The sequence below is a fragment of the Oncorhynchus keta genome, chromosome 4, assembly GCF_023373465.1.
Source record: "Oncorhynchus keta strain PuntledgeMale-10-30-2019 chromosome 4, Oket_V2, whole genome shotgun sequence".
Lineage (NCBI taxonomy): Eukaryota > Metazoa > Chordata > Actinopteri > Salmoniformes > Salmonidae > Oncorhynchus > Oncorhynchus keta.
In genome coordinates, this window is record NC_068424.1 from 707,126 (window position 1) to 726,543 (window position 19,418).

Sequence of the window (19,418 nt, forward strand, 5' to 3'; positions counted from 1 at the left end):
ATAAAGATATAAACCTGTATTTTTTTGTGAAGAATCGACAACAAGTGGGACACAATCATGAAGTGGAACGACATTTATTGGATATTTCAAACTTTTTTAACAAATCAAAAACTGAAAAATTGGGCGTGCAAAATTATTGAAGCCTGAAATGTGGCAAAAGGTCGCAAAGTTCAAGGGGGCCGAATACTTTCGCAAGGCACTGTATGTGACTTGTTAATTTAAGCAATTCTTTACTCCTGAACATATTTAGGCTTGCCATAACAAAGGGGTTGAATACCTACTCATTCAAGACATTAAAGCTTTTCATTTTTAATACGTTTTGTAAAAATGTCAAAAAACATAATTCCACATTGACATGATGGGATAGTGTGTCTAGGCCAGCGACCAAAAATATCTAACACAACATAATACGGAAATAGTCAAGGGGTTTGAATACTTTCTGGAGGCTCTGTTTGTTTTGAGGTGTAATTACCAGTACAGCTTTTTTACACTTATATTGATTTTCATCCCGTTGCCAGGTTTCCTTCAGATGAGTCTCGTTTAGCAAAACGGAGAACACAATCGTGTTGGTGAGAATCCACCATCCATAGGGGTTATATTCATTTTTGTCGGCCAAATCGTTTGTAGGATACAGATGTTTTCTTAAGACAGATTTTAGAGATGCTTGCTGGTCTGAGAAATAATTTATGTTTATATATATATATATATCATTAGTTATATGCAGGTCATGAGGCCCCCTGATGTGAGGTCTGAGGTCATTTTCTCATCTGCCTGAATGAAGGTAAGTCCGCCAGTGCACACAGCACAGACCTCTCGCCGAGACGAGACTAAGTCCACATTCCAAACCCTTAAAAAGACACACCCTATCCCCTCAAATTAAGTGGACACTTCTGATGAGGTATCATGATGTCTGACGAGTATACACTTATGTATCAAAATAGAATTATAAATCATTTCAATTCTTATATTAAGCAAACCAGATGGCACGATTTATTTTATTTATGGATAGTCAGGGGCACACTCCAACACAGACAAACTAAGCATTTGTGTTTGGCAAGTCCGCCAGATCAGAGGTAGTAGGGATGACCGGGGATGTTCTCTTAATAAGTGCATGAATTAGACAATTTTTCTGTCCCGATAAGCATTAAACATGTAATGAGTACTTTTGAGTGTCAGGGAAATGTATGGAGTAAAAAGTACTGTAATGAAACAGGCAGGGAGCAGGCCTCGAACCCTTGACTTTCTAGCCCGATCTCCAGTGCGCTAAAAGCATGCAGTACATTATTATAACATTATAAGTTACAGTACATTATTTTCTTTAGGAATGTAGTGCAGTAAAACATAAATAAATAGTAAATACAGATACTTAAAATGTATTTACTTAATTGTACTTCATACCACTTTCTACATGAGAGCACATATGGAAATAGAAAATGTGTCTGAAAAATAAACATTTCATATCAATGGGATTGTTGCCGCGGCACCGGTTTGATTGACACTGACATCGTCCAATAAGAATACGATGTTTCCCCTGTGACAACCAATAGGAGTGGTGCATCGTGAACATCTCCAAAGAGTTGGCGTCGTGCTGGAAACCAGGAGGCTCGCTAGCTCTTTCCAAAAAAAGGCATATGATAAACAGCCAGCTAGCTAGCTAGGTTTTGGTCCTATCTAGTCACCATCCATCTACACCTGCGTTTCAAATCCCCCCTTTTCAGTATAATATGGTGGTTTCATCAAGCAAAAACGGACAGGTACGGCCTATCAGCTAAATTCACAGGTAAGAAGACCAGCGGGGTCTGTGATGTTCATTATGCGTTTTAATTAGCTTCGCCAACTAGCCTGTTTTTCGGCTAACACTAGCTAGCTAGGTTGGCTACACTTCTCTGACCTAAAATCTGGAATAGGGGTTGGGGGGGGGCACGGCATGACAATAAAATACAGTCCTATTTTTTTTTTAACGTTGTAGCTAAATGTTTGATAAATAGTATATTGACGAGTTTCACATCAACGCTTACTTCACAAGGCAACTCACTGGCTAACGTTAGATGACTCTATGTTAGTGTTAGCCACCTGGTTGGTTAGCAGGCTAGCCAGAGTGACAACTAACTTGGCTGGCTTTGATTGTTCTGTCTCACGGATTCAGTTTTCTGCGATACCCTTCAATTAGAAGACATCTAAATTATTATTATTATTATTATTGGTCAGAAACCCGGTCATAATTGGGGCTGTTGTCTTATATTTTGTCAAGGCATTTTAAACTTGGAATGCTTATTAGTTAACTTAGTTAACCAGCCAATTTACTGCATAACTAGTTGGCTAACTAGCCAGGCTACCTTTTTTGTTGTTGTAAGATTTCCATAGCCATTTGCCACTCAGTAACGGTTCACGGGTTCCCCTTTCAAAGAGCTAGCTGACTGATCTTTAGCACCCCTATCAAAGAGCTAGCTGACTGATCTTTAGCACCCCTATCAAAGAGCTAGCTGACTGATCTTTAGCACCCCTATCAAAGAGCTAGCCGACTGATCTTTAGCACCCCTATCAAAGAGCTAGCTGACTGATCTTTAGCACCCCTATCAAAGAGCTAGCCGACTGATCTTTAGCACCCCTATCAAAGAGCTAGCTGACTGATCTTTAGCACCCCTATCAAAGAGCTAGCCGACTGATCTTTAGCACCCCTATCAAAGAGCTAGCCGACTGATCTTTAGCGCCCCTAGCTGACTGATCTTTAGCACCCCTATCAAAGAGCTAGCCGACTGATCTTTAGCACCCCTATCAAAGAGCTAGCTGACTGATCTTTAGCACCCCTATCAAAGAGCTAGCCGACTGATCTTTAGCACCCCTATCAAAGAGCTAGCCGACTGATCTTTAGCACCCCTATCAAAGAGCTAGCCGACTGATCTTTAGCACCCCTATCAAAGAGCTAGCTGACTGATCTTTAGCACCCCTATCAAAGAGCTAGCCGACTGATCTTTAGCACCCCTATCAAAGAGCTAGCTGACTGATCTTTAGCACCCTAGCTGACTGATCTTTAGCACCCTAGCTGACTGATCTTTAGCACCCCTATCAAAGAGCTAGCCGACTGATCTTTAGCACCCCTATCAAAGAGCTAGCTGACTGATCTTTAGCACCCCTATCAAAGAGCTAGCTGACTGATCTTTAGCACCCCTATCAAAGAGCTAGCTGACTGATCTTTAGCACCCCTATCAAAGAGCTAGCCGACTGATCTTTAGCACCCCTATCAAAGAGCTAGCTGACTGATCTTTAGCACCCCTATCAAAGAGCTAGCCGACTGATCTTTAGCACCCCTATCAAAGAGCTAGCCGACTGATCTTTAGCACCCCTATCAAAGAGCTAGCCGACTGATCTTTAGCACCCCTATCAAAGAGCTAGCCGACTGATCTTTAGCACCCCTATCAAAGAGCTAGCCGACTGATCTTTAGCACCCCTATCAAAGAGCTAGCTGACTGATCTTTAGCACCCCTATCAAAGAGCTAGCCGACTGATCTTTAGCACCCCTTCAAAGAGCTGACTGATCTTTAGCACCCCTATCAAAGAGCTAGCTGACTGATCTTTAGCACCCCTATCAAAGAGCTAGCCGACTGATCTTTAGCACCCCTATCAAAGAGCTAGCTGACTGATCTTTAGCACCCCTAGCTGACTGAAGACCTATCAAAGAGCTGACTGATCTTTAGTGCCCTATCAAAGAGCTAGCTGACTGATCTTTACCACCCCTAGCTGACTGATCATTCACTCACGACTGTGGAAAACCATTGATTGTCATCTGGACCTTGCCATATTTTCCTAATGACTGACTGATCTTTAGTGCCCCTATCAAAGAGCTAGCTGACTGATCTTTAGCACCCCTATCAAAGAGCTAGCTGACTGATCTTTAGCACCCCTATCAAAGAGCTAGCTGACTGATCTTTAGCACCCCTATCAAAGAGCTAGCTGACTGATCTTTAGCACCCCTATCAAAGAGCTAGCTGACTGATCTTTAGCGCCCCTAGCTGACTGATCTTTAGTGCCCCTATCAAAGAGCTAGCTGACTGATCTTTAGTGCCCCTATCAAAGAGCTAGCTGACTGATCTTTAGCACCCCTAGCTGACTGATCTTTCACTGACGACTGTGGAAAACCATTGATTGTCATCTGGACCTTGCCATATTTTCCTAATGACATAGCTAGTTAACCCAACCAAGCTGTGTTAGCCTTACAGTCTGGCACGTTACCTGTGTTTTAGCTGTTTAAACTCTGGCCAACCATGTTATCAAACTTATCTTTTTGACAGAACGGGTTGGATCAAAGACATGTTTTAAAAATAAATTATGCAGAAGTCCTCATTAAAATAGTACCTCTTTATCAAAACAACTGACAGAATGTAATGTAGATTGAGATGCAGTCTGTTAATTAACATGACTGCCCATCACTGCCATACATGGGTTATGTAGCATGTTTGTCTTGTCAGAGGGAACTCCTGGACTAGAACATAATGTATTACATGCTCATAGTGAATATGCAGGGTGCCAATGCAAAGCAACTATTGTCCTTGCCACCGCAAGACAAATCGGAGCATCTGCGCATGCAATTGAACATCACTAGCCGAAACCGCTGTCATTTGAGGGGGCTTGATTGATTTCGCCCAGGCCCCTGTATATGCGGGTTTTGTTTCGGTTGAAAGTTGATTGCATTCGATTTGGAAGTGGGCTGCCTTCCGGGTCGTGAGTTAAGTTCCCCGTTCAAAGCCCACGGCGAAGTCTGCTCAAAACAAAAGTTTTGTAATTCATCACGTGTAGTAATTAGTAGCATTTGGTGTTCTCTCCATGCAAAAAGGAATTGCTTTTGAAAAAAAAAATGCTTTATCAGAAAATTCAAACCATTTTTATTTGATCGAAAACAGATGATGTATGTGTCTGGACGATGCACCATGCTACCTTGTTGACAACATGACCAAACGGCACACATCAGTGTTCTATTTGAGAAGGGCTCGTCTCCTCCGCTTTCGCCCTTTTCAAGTGACGGGCCTATGCCCGGCGCCCCCACGGTTCAGCATAATCGAATCCGCCCATTGTCCAGTCATGCCACAGCACTGTGAACCGCGGCACATTGAAGCATATGATTGGTCTAGTTATGGAAAGGGCCAAGGAGATTTGATGCGCGTTTTAAAGAAACGCCCCTCAAGATTAGAGTGGAGCTGAATGGAGAGGGAACGTTCTCCGCTGAGTTTATACTGTAACTGTAAAGACTAGACAATATTGTCTACAAAATTAGGTTGCTGTAAACACTCGTTCCTATTGCAGAATGCAGCATTTTGACAGCATAATGTTAATTTAATTCACACATGTATTAGTCCCCTTGTTTGGTGGTTTGTCATTAGGCTTTGACAAAGAAAAGGGGGCAGGTGGACCTGTATGTTTTGGTAAGGTGGCCTGATTTTTATTTTTTTTTAACTATGAAAATAATTTGGTCAAACATTGGGGATCCAGAGGTGGACATTTTGACATTTTAGTATTGTGGAGATGGTAGGGGGACTCACAACTCACAAATATATCATTTTTTAATCTGTAAAGTAAATTGGTGGCAGATACCTTAAACTAATAGACATAAATGACCTGAATAATGATCTTCATTAGAGCCTGCAGGAATTTCTTCCAGTCATGTTTTAAAGAGGTCACCCAAAATGCTAAAAGTTTGTGACCTTACCTTGTCAAGCAATCTATGATTTGGTTCCTCACAACCATCAACCATGAATATAAACTTTTCCTGTGCAGCGCCTTGGTGTAGTGGTAACATTTCACAGCACGTGTCTCAGAGAACTTTCCACCTGAGAACCGGGATCAATCCCTGCTTCCGACCTTCCCACTGTTTCCCCCGATTTGCCTATCTCCCCATATAATGTCATTACTGTCTGAATATAATGTCATTACTGTCTGAATAAGGTCTCAACAAAGTCATTATCATCTGCTCTGTAGCTCAGTTGGTAGAGCATGGCGCTTGTAACGCCAGGGTAGTGGGTTCTGATCCTGGGAAACCAGCTATGTAGAATGTATGCAACCAGCTCTGTAAGTCCTGGAAACCAGCTCTGCTAAATAGCATAGAAACCAGCTTATCTGACTAACCTGAGAAACCAGCTCTGCTCTTCATAGCTGACTAACCTGAGAAACCAGCTCTGCTGACTAACCTTCTGCTGTCTATATCTGTTGTCTAACCTGAGAAACCAGCTCTGTTGTAACTGAAACCTGAGAAACCAGCTCTGCTGTCTATGAGAAACCAGCTCTGACTAACCTGGGAAACCAGCTCTGCTCTTCATATCTGACTAACCTGAGAAACCAGCTCTGCTCTTCATAGCTGTCTAACCTGAGAAACCAGCTCTGCTCTTCATAGCTGACTAACCTGAGAAACCAGCTCTGCTCTTCATAGCTGTCTAACCTGAGAAACCAGCTCTGCTCTTCATAGCTGTCTAACCTGAGAAACCAGCTCTGCTCTTCATAGCTGACTAACCTGAGAAACCAGCTCTGCTCTTCATAGCTGACTAACCTGAGAAACCAGCTCTGCTGTCTCCTGGGATAGCTGCTGTCTAACCTGGGAAACCAGCTCTGCTCTTCAGCTCTGCTGTCTAACCTGGGAAACCAGCTCTGCTGTCTTCAGCTAGCTGTCTAACCTGGGAAACCAGCTCTGCTCTTCAGCTAACTGGGAAGCTAACCTGGGAAACCAGCTCTGCTCTTGGGAAGCCAGCTATGCTGTCTAACCTGAGAAACCAGCTATGCTGTCTAACCTGAGAAACCAGCTATGCTGACTAACCTGAGAAACCAGCTCTGCTTCATAAAACCAGCTCTGCTGTCTAACCTGAGAAACCAGCTCTGATCTTCATAACTGACTAACCTGAGAAACCAGCAGTGATCTTCATATCTGACTAACCTGAGAAACCAGCTCTGCTGACTAACCTGAGAAACCAGCTCTGCTGACTAACCTGAGAAACCAGCTCTGCTGACTAACCTGAGAAACCAGCTCTGCTGTCTAACCTGGGAAACCAGCTCTGCTCTTCATAGCTGTCTAACCTGAGAAACCAGCTCTGCTGACTAACCTGAGAAACCAGCTCTGCTGACTAACCTGAGAAACCAGCTCTGATCTTCATAACTGACTAACCTGAGAAACCAGCTCTGATCTTCATAACTGACTAACCTGAGAAACCAGCTCTGATCTTCATAACTGACTAACCTGAGAAACCAGCTCTGCTGACTAACCTGAGAAACCAGCTCTGCTGACTAACCTGAGAAACCAGCTCTGCTGACTAACCTGAGAAACCAGCTCTGCTGACTAACCTGAGAAACCAGCTCTGCTGACTAACCTGAGAAACCAGCTCTGCTGACTAACCTGAGAAACCAGCTCTGCTGACTAACCTGAGAAACCAGCTCTGCTGACTAACCTGAGAAACCAGCTCTGCTGACTAACCTGGGAAACCAGCTCTGATCTTCATAGCTGACTAACCTGGGAAACCAGCTCTGCTCTTCATAGCTGTCTAACCTGAGAAACCAGCTCTGCTGACTAACCTGAGAAACCAGCTCTGCTGACTCAAAAACCAGCTCTGACATGTTGAGAAACCAGCTCTGCTGACCGAAACCAGCTCTGCTGTCTAGGGAAACCAGCTCTGCTCTTCATAGCTGTCTAAAGAAACCAGCTCTGCTCTTCATAGCTGACTAACCTGAGAAACCAGCTCTGCTCTTCATATCTGACTAACCTGGCCAGCTCTGCTCTTCAGCTGAAACCTGAGAAACCAGCTCTGCTCTTCATAGCTGACTAACCTGAGAAACCAGCTCTGCTCTTCATATCTGACTAACCTGAGAAACCAGCTCTGCTGAGTCCTGGGAAGCCAGCTCTGCTGTCTAACCTGGGAAGCCAGTGAACCTGGGAAGCCAGCTTGCTGTCTAACCTGGGAAGCCAGCTCTGCTGGTCTAACCTGGGAAGCCAGCTCTGCTGTCTAACCTGGGAAGCCAGCTCTGCTGTCTAACCTGGGAAGCCAGCTCTGTGTCTAACCTGGGAAGCCAGCTCTGCCCAGCTCTGCTGTCTAACCTGGGAAGCCAGCTCTGCTGTCTAACCTGGGACAGCTGCTGTTAACCTGGGATTTGCTGTCTAACCTGGGAAGCCAGCTCTGCTGTCTAACCTGGGAAGAAGCTCTGCTGTCTAACCTGGGAAACCAGCTCTGCTGTCTAACCTGAGAAACCAGCTCTGCTGTCTAACCTGAGAAACCAGCTACTGTCTAACCTGAGAAACCAGCTATGCTGTCTAACCTGAGAAACCAGCTATGCTGTCTATTACCTGAGAAACCAGCTATGCTGTCAAACCAGCTCAACCTGAAACCAGCTCTGCTGTCTAACCTGAGAAACCAGCTCTGCTGTCTAACCTGAGAAACCAGCTCTGCTGTCTAACCTGAGAAACCAGCTCTGCTGTCTAACCTATGAAACCAGCTCTGCTGTCAACCTGAAAACCAGCTCTTGTCTAACCTGAGAAACCAGCTCTGCTGTCTTACCTGTAGCTCTGCTGACTGTCTAACCTGGAAACCAGCTCTGCTCTTCACTGTCTAACCTGAGAAACCAGCTCTGCTGTCTAACCTAAAACCAGCTCTGCTTCTAACCTCGATTCCAGCTCTGCTCTTCATGCTGACTAACCTGAGAAACCAGCTCTGCTCTTCACTGACTAACCTGAGAAACCAGCTCTGCTCTTCATAGCTCTAACCTAAACCAGCTCTGCTCTTCATAGCTGACTAAAAAACCAGCTCTGCTCTTCAAACCTGAGAAACCAGCTCTGCTCTTCATAGCTGACTAACCTGAGAAACCAGCTCTGCTCTTCATAGCTGACTAACCTGAAAACCAGCTCTGCTATAGCTGACTAACCTGAAAAAAATAAAACCTGAGAAACCAGCTCTGTCTTCAGTAGCTAACCTGATCTGCTGTCTAACCTGAGAAACCAGCTCTGCTCTTCATAGCTGACTTTGAAAAGGCTTTTGATGAGTGACGCAACATGACATGTTTGGCCAGTACCGATAGCCGATATATTTTCCTTGCTATAAAAAAAACGATACTGATAACCGATATTTAAAATGTTAGCGGCTTTTTTAAAGAATTCTTGTACAGTTAAATAGTTAAAACACACACATGGTCGCGATCTAAGGCACTGCACCTCAGTGAATGAGGTTGTCACTACAGTCCCTGGTTCGAATCCAGGCTGTATCACATCCGACTGTGATTGGGAGTCCCATAGGGCGGCGCACAATTGGCACAGTGTTTTCTGGATTTGGCCGGGGTAGGCTGTCATTGTAAATAAGAATTTGTTCTTAACTGACTTGCCTAGTTAAATAAAGGTTACACACACACACCACACTGACCAAAAAGTTATTTTGTTGGCATTTTACATATGTCCCCATTACCAGAAAAACATCATCACAACCTATTTCTTTCACTTACTTGCTGTGCTGTTTCGTTGTTCAGTCGTTTCATTCTCAACCAGGACTTCTATGGAACGCCATTTGGGTCTTAGTGTCAAATAAACTTGTTGACCAATCAGGACCTGAATATGACTGCACGTCCACATAAAATATTTTTTAAGTATTCATTATTTTATGTAGTTATTACACATTGATTACACTATCACACGTCTTTCATATATCACAGCGATTCATCGATACGTATGCTATGATGCTGGTAAAGTTGTCTCACCTACAGTGCTGGTCATAAAAAAAGCTAGCTAGCTGAAGTAAAAAAAATAAATAAAATAAAATAAATAAATAACAAATATGGATGCAAACAATGTTCTTCTCCAAAAACAGCAAACCGACAATCTGTTTCAGTAGCTATCGTTAGCCGGCTAACACCTGTTTCAGTAGCTGCAGTTAGCCGGCTAACACCTGTTTCAGTAGCTGCAGTTAGCCGGCTAACACCAACTGCAGTTAGCCGGCTACCACCTGTTTCAGTAGAGCTGCAGTTAGCTAAAATAACCCTAATTTATAAGACCGTTCTTATTTGATTAATGGTGGTCGGACCCATCTATGTGAAGCTAGCCACAATAAGGATTAGTCACAATAGTGGACTTCGCAGTTAGCCTTCAAAATAAAAGTATTTTATTGACAGTGATGCTAATTAATTCATAGTAGAATTATGCCTTAATTGAATAGATCAGGCTAAATGAGGTTGGAATGTTATTTAAAATCAACAAAAGACAATTGTTTATTTGACAAATCTGTTGAAATCACACTGGATGTATTAGACTTTAGAATTGCATTTGGGACATCCTTATTTGACTGTACAGCCTTACCTATGGGTTGTGGATCAATGACATGGGGCATCAGTCTACTCAACCCAATGTCTCCAGTCTGCTCTACCGGCAACCCAATGTCTCCAGTCTGCTCTACCGGCAACCCAATGTCTCCAGTCTGCTCTACTGGCAACCCAATGTCTCCAGTCTGCTCTACTGGCAACCCAATGTCTCCAGTCTGCTCTACTGGCAACCCAATGTCTCCAGTCTGCTCTACCGGCAACCCAATGTCTCCAGTCTGCTCTACTGGCAACCCAATGTCTCCAGTCTGCTCTACTGGCAACCCAATGTCTCCAGTCTGCTCTACCGGCAACCCAATGTCTCCAGTCTGCTCTACTGGCAACCCAATGTCTCCAGTCTGCTCTACCGGCAACCCAATGTCTCCAGTCTGCTCTACCGGCAACCCAATGTCTCCAGTCTGCTCTACCGGCAACCCAATGTCTCCAGTCTGCTCTACCGGCAACCCAATGTCTCCAGTCTGCTCTACCGGCAACCCAATGTCTCCAGTCTGCTCTACCGGCAACCCAATGTCTCCAGTCTGCTCTACCGGCAACCCAATGTCTCCAGTCTGCTCTACCGGCAACCCAATGTCTCCAGTCTGCTCTACCGGCAACCCAATGTCTCCAGTCTGCTCTACTCAGCATGATATTCTCTTGATTTCAATATTTCCCTTTCTGTCTTCACTGGAAAACATATATGTGAGTGTGTGTGGCAGGGGGCCTGTTGCAGCTGGTAAATATTGTACTTTCCCTCTTCAGTCTGAAATGAAGGTTCCGTGGATGGGAAGAGGGAGACTGTATCCCAGTGTGCTGGGGGGAGCTATAGCTCGCTAGGGGGAGGGAGTTGAGGCAAGCTAGGCTATTTATAAAGGGCTGTTTCCTTTAAGGCTAAAAGTCACCCCCAGTCCATTGAGTGAGAGATTTACTGGACTGGCAATAACTGGCCACTGGGAGCCTCTAGCCCTGTGGAGAAGTCCTTTCCCCATCCCGCTATGTGTCGCTCTCTCCCAGGCCTCAGCCCCTTTCCCAGGCCTCAGCCCCTTTCCCAGGCCCCAGCCCCTTTCCCAGGCCCCAGCCCCTTTCCCAGGCCCCAGCCCCTTTCCCAGGCCCCAGCCCCTTTCCCAGGCCCCAGCCCCTTTCCCAGGCCCCAGCCCCTTTCCCAGGCCTCAGCCCCTTTCCCAGGCCTCAGCCCCTTTCCCAGGCCTCAGCCCCTTTCCCAGGCCTCAGCCCCTTTCCCAGGCCTCAGCCCCTTTCCCAGGCCTCAGCCCCTTTCCCAGGCCTCAGCCCCTTTCCCAGGCCTCTGCCCCTTTCCCAGGCCTCTGCCCCTTTCCCAGGCCTCTGCCCCTTTCCCAGGCCCGTGCCTGCTCCCTGAGACCTACAGTGTGCAGCAACAGTTAGCAAGGGGACCCCTGCTCCACTTCCCCCTCCCGCTATGTGTCGCTCTCTCCCAGGCCTCAGCCCCTTTCCCAGGCCCGTGCCTGCTCCCTGAGGCCTACAGTGTGCAGCAACAGTGAGCAACTCATTCACAAGCCCTGCATCCTGCCTCGTGCTGCGCTGCTCTGCCTAGAGGGCTAGGCCAGCTAGCATTACCCACATTGTACAGACTAGTTTTGAACTGAAACAGTATGAAAAATACACCCTACAAAGTGGTGACTAGCCTAATAGGTGGCAGGTCAAATCAAATTTATTTGTCACATACACATGTTTAGCAGATGTTAATGCGAGTGTAGCGAAATGCTTGTGCTTCTAGTTCCGACAATGCAGTAATAACCAACGAGTAATCTAACTAACAATTCCAAAACTACTACCTTATACATACAAGTGTAAAGGGATAAATAATATGTACATAAAGATATATGAATGAGTGATGGTACAGAGCGGCATAGGCAAGATGCAGTAGATGGTATCGAGTACAGTATATACATATACATATGAGATGAATAATGTAGGGTATGTAAACATTATATTAAGTAGCATTGTTTAAAGTGGCTAGTGATATATTTGACATCAATTCCCATTATTAAAGTGGCTGGAGTTGAGTCGGTGTGTTGGCAGCAGCCACTCAATGTTAGTGATGGCTGTTTAACAGTCTGATGGCCTTGAGATAGAAGCTGTTTTTCAGTCTCTCGGTCCCAGATTTGATGCACCTGTACTGACCTCGCCTTCTGGATGATAGCAGGGTGAACAGGCAGTGGCTCGGGTGGTTGATGTCCTTGATGATCTTTATGGCCTTCCTGTAACATCGGGTGGTGTAGGTGTCCTGGAGGGCAGGTAGTTTGCCCCCGGTGATGCGTTGTGCAGACCTCACTACCCTCTGGAGATCCTTACGGTTGTGGGCGGAGCAGTTGCCATACCAGGCGGTGATACAGCCCGACAGGATGCTCTCGATTGTGCATCTGTAGAAGTTTGAGTGCTTTTGGTGACAAGCCAAATTTCTTCAGCCTCCTGAGGTTGAAGAGGCGCTGCTGCGCCTTCTTCACTATGCTGTCTGTGTGGGTGGACCAATTCAGTTTGTCTGTGATGTGTATGCCGAGAAACTTAACTTACTACCCTCTCCACTACTGTTCCATTGATGTGGATAGGGGGGTGCTCCCTCTGCTGTTTCCTGAAGTCCACAATCATCTCCTTTGTTTTGTTGACGTTGAGTGTGAGGTTATTTTCCTGACACCACACTCCGAGGTAGAGTCCTGGAGCCGACAAGGTGAAAAATGTCACTGTGCCCTTGAGCAAGGAACTTAACCCCAATAGCAAGGTGAATAAAGATGGCGGCCCCCATCGCCTCATTGGCTAATAAGTTTGGCGTATCGCTACTCTTGTTTTGTTTGTTTCTTCTTGTATCGGCGTTAGCGCGGTACAATATGATCTCAATTTTTAGCTCCAAGACGACAGCAATTTTTAAAAAGCGAAAAAGTAGATTGTGCTGATTTTATAGTTGCGCCATAGTTTCAGAACTCTGTAGATGGTGTTCAAACGATGACGTCATATCTGAATTCCGCCATCTTTATGCACCTTCGTGCTCCTGGGGGCGCTGGACAATGACGCGTGTGTCTCGGGGAGATGGGATATACAAGAAACAGATGTGATAATATACCTAATATAAGCACCCCCAAATAATAATAATTATTAGTTTGTTAGAGAATAACCGGAATATATTAAGATCCTTAGATTTTATTTCCACGGTTCGTTACGTTAAAGCCTTATTCTAAAATGGATCACATAGTTTTTTCCCCTCATCAAATTTACACACAATACCCCAAAAAACATGTTTTAGAAATGTTCGTAAATGTATCAAAAATAAAAACTGAAATATCACATTTACATTAAGTATTCAGTCAGCACTTTGTTGAAGGACCTTTGGCAGTGATTACAGCCTCGAGTCTTCTTGGGTATGACTCTACATGCTTGGCACACCTGTATTTGGAGAGTTTCTCCCATTCTTCTTCAGTGGGTTATCTCAAGCTCTGTCAGGTTGGATGAGAAGCGTCGCTGCACAGCTATTTTCAGGTCTCTCCAGAGATGTTCGATCTGGTTCAAGTCCGAGCTCTGTCTGGTCTACTCAAGGACTTTCAGAGACTTGTCCTGAAGCCACTCCTGCGTGTCTTGGCTGTGTGCTTAGGGTTGTTTTCCTCAGTCTCCCAGTCGCTTCCCCTGAAAAACATCCCCACAACATGATGCTGCCACCACCATGCTTCAGCGTAGGGATGGTGCCAGGTTTCCTTCAGACATGATGCTGCCACCACCATGCTTCAGCGTAGGGATAGTGCCAGGTTTCCTTCAGACATGATGCTGCCACCACCATGCTTCAGCGTAGGGATAGTGCCAGGTTTCCTTCAGACATGATGCTGCCACCACCATGCTTCAGCGTAGGGATGGTGCCAGGTTTCCTTCAGACATGATGCTGCCACCACCATGCTTCAGCGTAGGGATAGTGCCAGGTTTCCTTCAGACATGATGCTGCCACCACCATGCTTCAGCGTAGGGATAGTGCCAGGTTTCCTTCAGACATGATGCTGCCACCACCATGCTTCACCATTGGGATGGTGCCAGGTTTCCTTCAGACATGATGCTGCCACCACCATGCTTCAGCGTAGGGATAGTGCCAGGTTTCCTTCAGACATGATGCTGCCACCACCATGCTTCAGCGTAGGGATAGTGCCAGGTTTCCTCCAGAGGTGACGCTTTGCTTTCAGACCGAGGAGTTCAATCTTGGTTTTATCAGACCAGCGAATCTTGTTTCTGAGTTATTTAGGTGCCTTTTGGCAAACTCAAGGCGGGCTGTCATGTAACCTTTTACTGAGCAGTGCCTTCCACCTGGCTACTCAGTGCTGCAGAGATGGTTGTCCTTCTGGAAGGTTCTCCCATCTCCACAGAGAAACTCTGGAGCTCTGTCAGTGACCATTGGGTTCTTGGTCACCTCCCTGACCAAGGCTCTTGGGCGGCCAGCTCTAAGAAGACTCTCTAGGTGGTTCCAAACCTCTTCCATTTAAGGATGATGGAGGCCAATGTTCTTAGGGACCTTCAATGCTGCAGACATGTTTGTGCCTCAACACAATCCTGTCTCGGAGCCACATTGGAGAATTCCTTTGACATGGCTTGGTTTTTGCTCTGACATTCACTGTCAACTGTGGGACCTTATATAGACAGGTGTGTGCCTTTCCAAATAATTTCCAATCAATTGAATTTGCCACCACAGGTGGATTCCAATCACGTTGTAGAAACATCTCAATGATGATCAATGGAAACAGGATGTATCTGAGCTCAGTTTCGAGTCTCATAGCGAAGGGTCTGAATTCTGAAGGAAATAAAACTTTAGTTTTTAGATTAGAAAGTTTTTCAAACGTATAAACTCCTTTTTTCGCTTTGTCATTATTTGGTTTTGTGTGTAGATTGAAAATAAATAATTAGGGACCTATAAAATATTTTTATTTTGTCTGATTCGGTTGACCCCCACCCCAAATTCAGTTTCCTCTGATTTGGTTTTCCCTTTTTCAGGTTTTCCCTGAAAAAAAATAGAATGTCCAATTTTGTAGTTTTTCTAATTCCTCAACAATATTTAAACCACATCAGGAGACCACCTTTTTGAGGTCTGGGAAAAATCTGTAGTTACCCTTTTTTAAATCCAACTGTGCACCAACCAGAGACCTCTGTTCGGATAGGGATGCTTCTGTAGCGCTCGTGTGATGGCAGATTTCGCAAAACAAAATGGCTACTGGATCGACGCAAATAATCCTGATCTCCTTATGCCAGGTAGACAGGCTAATTTGTCGTCTTTTCATCTCCTATAAGAGAAGGTTAGCATTGGCATCATCGCCAACGGCTAAACCATGTATACAGGACGGCGGGAAAATGCCAATTACTGATGCATGTGGTCCATGTCTTATGATTTAACTTGGGCAAATTAATTCATTTTTCTAATAAGTTCGACACATTTAGTTGATTTCCTAGTAAGTTATATTGTTGAATTCAGTTTTAATGTTTGGATTTCGTCATTGTTCCCCAACACAGAATTTATATATATTTATTAAATGTATTTATTTTTGTTTCAATCTATTAGTAATTAATTAGTCTAATTTGTTTGTTCTTTAGCTCCCCATCCTGTGTACTCGTCTGTCTAAAGCTCTGGTTAGCTAATGGGCTCCAGTTTCCACAACAATCGACATTAGAGAGAACTGTTCTCTGTCTGCTAATAAGTGTCTGAAAACCCCCTCTAGTCAAATGACAACTCTGCTGTATTAGACAGTTCACATTTTAGGACTAAATTGAGCAATGGAGGAAAAATAATCTCGACCACCATCTTACTTCACTTCTCTAATGCGCTTGCCAGTCTCAATATTGCATAAGCTGATCTCCATTTCACTTCCTGATTTCTGGTTCATGATCTCTCTCTCTGGCTGACTGGTTTTTACTATGGCTGCTCATGCATGTGGACACATGTCTGAACGCTCATTAATAACCAGGGATTGGAACGTTCTGAACAGAGTCCCAATTTTTTTTAATTTTAATTTTCATGCTACTTCTTCGGAGCAGCAAAATAAAGTTCTGAACTGGTTCGAACCCCCAAAAAAGTACCGCTTTATAGTGTTCCTTTTTTAACCTTTTGAAATCCGCGTTTTTCACATTTAAGTCATTAAATTACTTCACCAATCAGTGCGGATAGAGCAAGCAAGCTAGTTTAAATGCGTGTAGCCTATGGCTCAAGAATTGTCGACTTTTTGCGGGTGGGGAAAGAGCAAGAGAGGGTTGAGGAGGCTTGAAGCTCTGGGGCATCTTGTTATGAAATGAACAGAATTATATCTAGGTGGAGCGGCTTCTATGGGAACTTTGAGCTAGCTAGCTAACAAGCTCGTGTTTTCGGAGAGGCACCAGAATTAAAAACACATCATGCCCTTCTTGTAGTTAAGAAATCCAACATGAGACGTTATAACCTATAGGCCTATAGTATCCTTAATAACAAGCATTGAACAAGACAACCCGTTCTTCTCAAGATATTTTTTTTTAAATGAGCTATCTTCTGAATCAAACATGTAGCGTCAGTACAGTAGCCTATGATCTGGAGGGGCAGGTAGCCTAAACCCACTCAAAAAAAAATTCAGCTTGCAGGAAGACACTGGAATACAATTGAGTGAGGGCTTTGCATACGCGCTGTGTTGCGTTTTTGTTGTTTTACTAGATGAAGAAAAGGCCTGTAACATTAAACATTTTATTAGCCGGTTCCGCATTTTCTGTTACGGATCATTTTCGTTCAGTTTCAGTTTCTTGAAAATGTTTGTTATTTTCTGTTTTCTGAACCGGTTCCAACTCCTGTTAATAACAGAGGTATCAGGAATCGTCAAGGAGAGGTACGAGGCCCCGTCAAGGAGGGGTACGAGGCCCCGTCAAGGAGGGGTACGAGGCCCCGTCAAGGAGGGGTACGAGGCCCCGTCAAGGAGGGGTACGAGGCCCCGTCAAGGAGGGGTACGAGGCCCCGTCAAGGAGGGGTACGAGGCCCCGTCAAGGAAGGGTACATGTAGGGAGCTGCGTCTGAAATGGCACCCTGTAGGCTCTGGTCAAAAGCAGTGCACTACCCGTAAAGCTCTGGTCAAAAGCAGGGCACTACCCGTAAAGCTCTGGTCAAAAGCAGTGCACTACCCGTAAAGCTCTGGTCAAAAGCAGGGCACTACCCGTAAAGCTCTGGTCAAAGCAGTGCACTACCCGTAAAGCTCTGGTCAAAAGCAGTGCACTACCCGTAAAGCTCTGGTCAAAAGCAGTGCACTACCCGTAAAGCTCTGGTCAAAAGCAGTGCACTACCCGTAAAGCTCTGGTCAAAAGCAGTGCACTACCCGTAAAGCTCTGGTCAAAAGCAGGGCACTACCCGTAAAGCTCTGGTCAAAAGCAGTGCACTACCCGTAAAGCTCTGGTCAAAAGCAGGGCACTACCCGTAAAGCTCTGGTCAAAAGCAGTGCACTACCCGTAAAGCTCTGGTCAAAAGCAGGGCACTACCCGTAAAGCTCTGGTCAAAAGCAGGGCACTACCCGTAAAGCTCTGGTCAAAAGCAGGGCACTACCCGTAAAGCTCTGGTCAAAAGCAGGGCACTACCCGTAAAGCTCTGGTCAAAAGCAGGGCACTACCCGTAAAGCTCTGGTCAAAAGCAGTGCACTACCCGTAAAGCTCTGGTCAAAAGCAGGGCACTACCCGTAAAGCTCTGGTCAAAAGCAGGGCACTACCCGTAAAGCTCTGGTCAAAAGCAGGGCACTACCCGTAAAGCTCTGGTCAAAAGCAGGGCACTACCCGTAAAGCTCTGGTCAAAAGCAGGGCACTACCCGTAAAGCTCTGGTCAAAAGCAGGGCACTACCCGTAAAGCTCTGGTCAAAAGCAGGGCGCTACCCGTAAAGCTCTGGTCAAAAGCAGGGCGCTACCCGTAAAGCTCTGGTCAAAAGCAGGGCGCTACCCGTAAAGCTCTGGTCAAAAGCAGGGCGCTACCCGTAAAGCTCTGGTCAAAAGCAGGGCGCTACCCGTAAAGCTCTGGTCAAAAGCAGGGCGCTACCCGTAAAGCTCTGGTCAAAAGCAGGGCGCTACCCGTAAAGCTCTGGTCAAAAGCAGGGCGCTACCCGTAAAGCTCTGGTCAAAAGCAGGGCGCTACCCGTAAAGCTCTGGTCAAAAGCAGGGCGCTACCCGTAAAGCTCTGGTCAAAAGCAGGGCGCTACCCGTAAAGCTCTGGTCAAAAGCAGGGCGCTACCCGTAAAGCTCTGGTCAAAAGCAGGGCGCTACCCGTAAAGCTCTGGTCAAAGCAGGGCGCTACCCGTAAAGCTCTGGTCAAAAGCAGGGCGCTACCCGTAAAGCTCTGGTCAAAAGCAGGGCGCTACCCGTAAAGCTCTGGTCAAAAGCAGGGCGCTACCCGTAAAGCTCTGGTCAAAAGCAGGGCGCTACCCGTAAAGCTCTGGTCAAAAGCAGGGCGCTACCCGTAAAGCTCTGGTCAAAAGCAGGGGCGCTACCCGTAAAGCTCTGGTCAAAAGCAGGGCGCTACCCGTAAAGCTCTGGTCAAAAGCAGGGCGCTACCCGTAAAGCTCTGGTCAAAAGCAGGGCGCTACCCGTAAAGCTCTGGTCAAAAGCAGGGCGCTACCCGTAAAGCTCTGGTCAAAAGCAGGGCGCTACCCGTAAAGCTCTGGTCAAAAGCAGGGCGCTACCCGTAAAGCTCTGGTCAAAAGCAGGGCGCTACCCGTAAAGCTCTGGTCAAAAGCAGGGCGCTACCCGTAAAGCTCTGGTCAAAAGCAGGGCGCTACCCGTAAAGCTCTGGTCAAAAGCAGGGCGCTACCCGTAAAGCTCTGGTCAAAAGCAGGGCGCTACCCGTAAAGCTCTGGTCAAAAGCAGGGCACTACCCGTAAAGCTCTGGTCAAAAGCAGGGCACTACCCGTAAAGCTCTGGTCAAAAGCAGGGCACTATATACTGTGTCGGGTGCCATTTCAGACAGCACCTCTGTGTGCAGCGGAATGTTCTCAACTGTTCGTCTTGACTTATCATGCAGAAGACTGAACCGGCATCGGCTTAACTTCCTCTTTCTGTGTGGGGAAGTTGTCCACAGTGTCAATGTTTGGGTTTCATCTGTCTATCTTCCGTGGTTTTGGTGTATTTTAATG

General features: G+C 45.7%; 1 protein-coding gene across 2 annotated transcripts in view; it reads left to right on the top strand.

The window, feature by feature from the left end:
* Positions 1-1,562: 1,562 nt before the first annotated feature.
* The window catches only part of LOC118382070 (cytoplasmic protein NCK1-like), a 99,000-nt gene continuing 81,144 nt past the window's right edge, over positions 1,563-19,418 (top strand). Inside the window, exon 1 of one of the 2 annotated variants that reach the window (XM_052498585.1) lies at positions 1,563-1,754. In XM_052498585.1, coding sequence (XP_052354545.1) covers positions 1,725-1,754 — 30 coding nt within the window. In that variant the 5' untranslated portion in view covers positions 1,563-1,724. Of the gene's footprint in view, positions 1,781-19,418 lie in introns of both variants that reach the window. The other variant, XM_052498589.1, reaches the window with a different exon arrangement.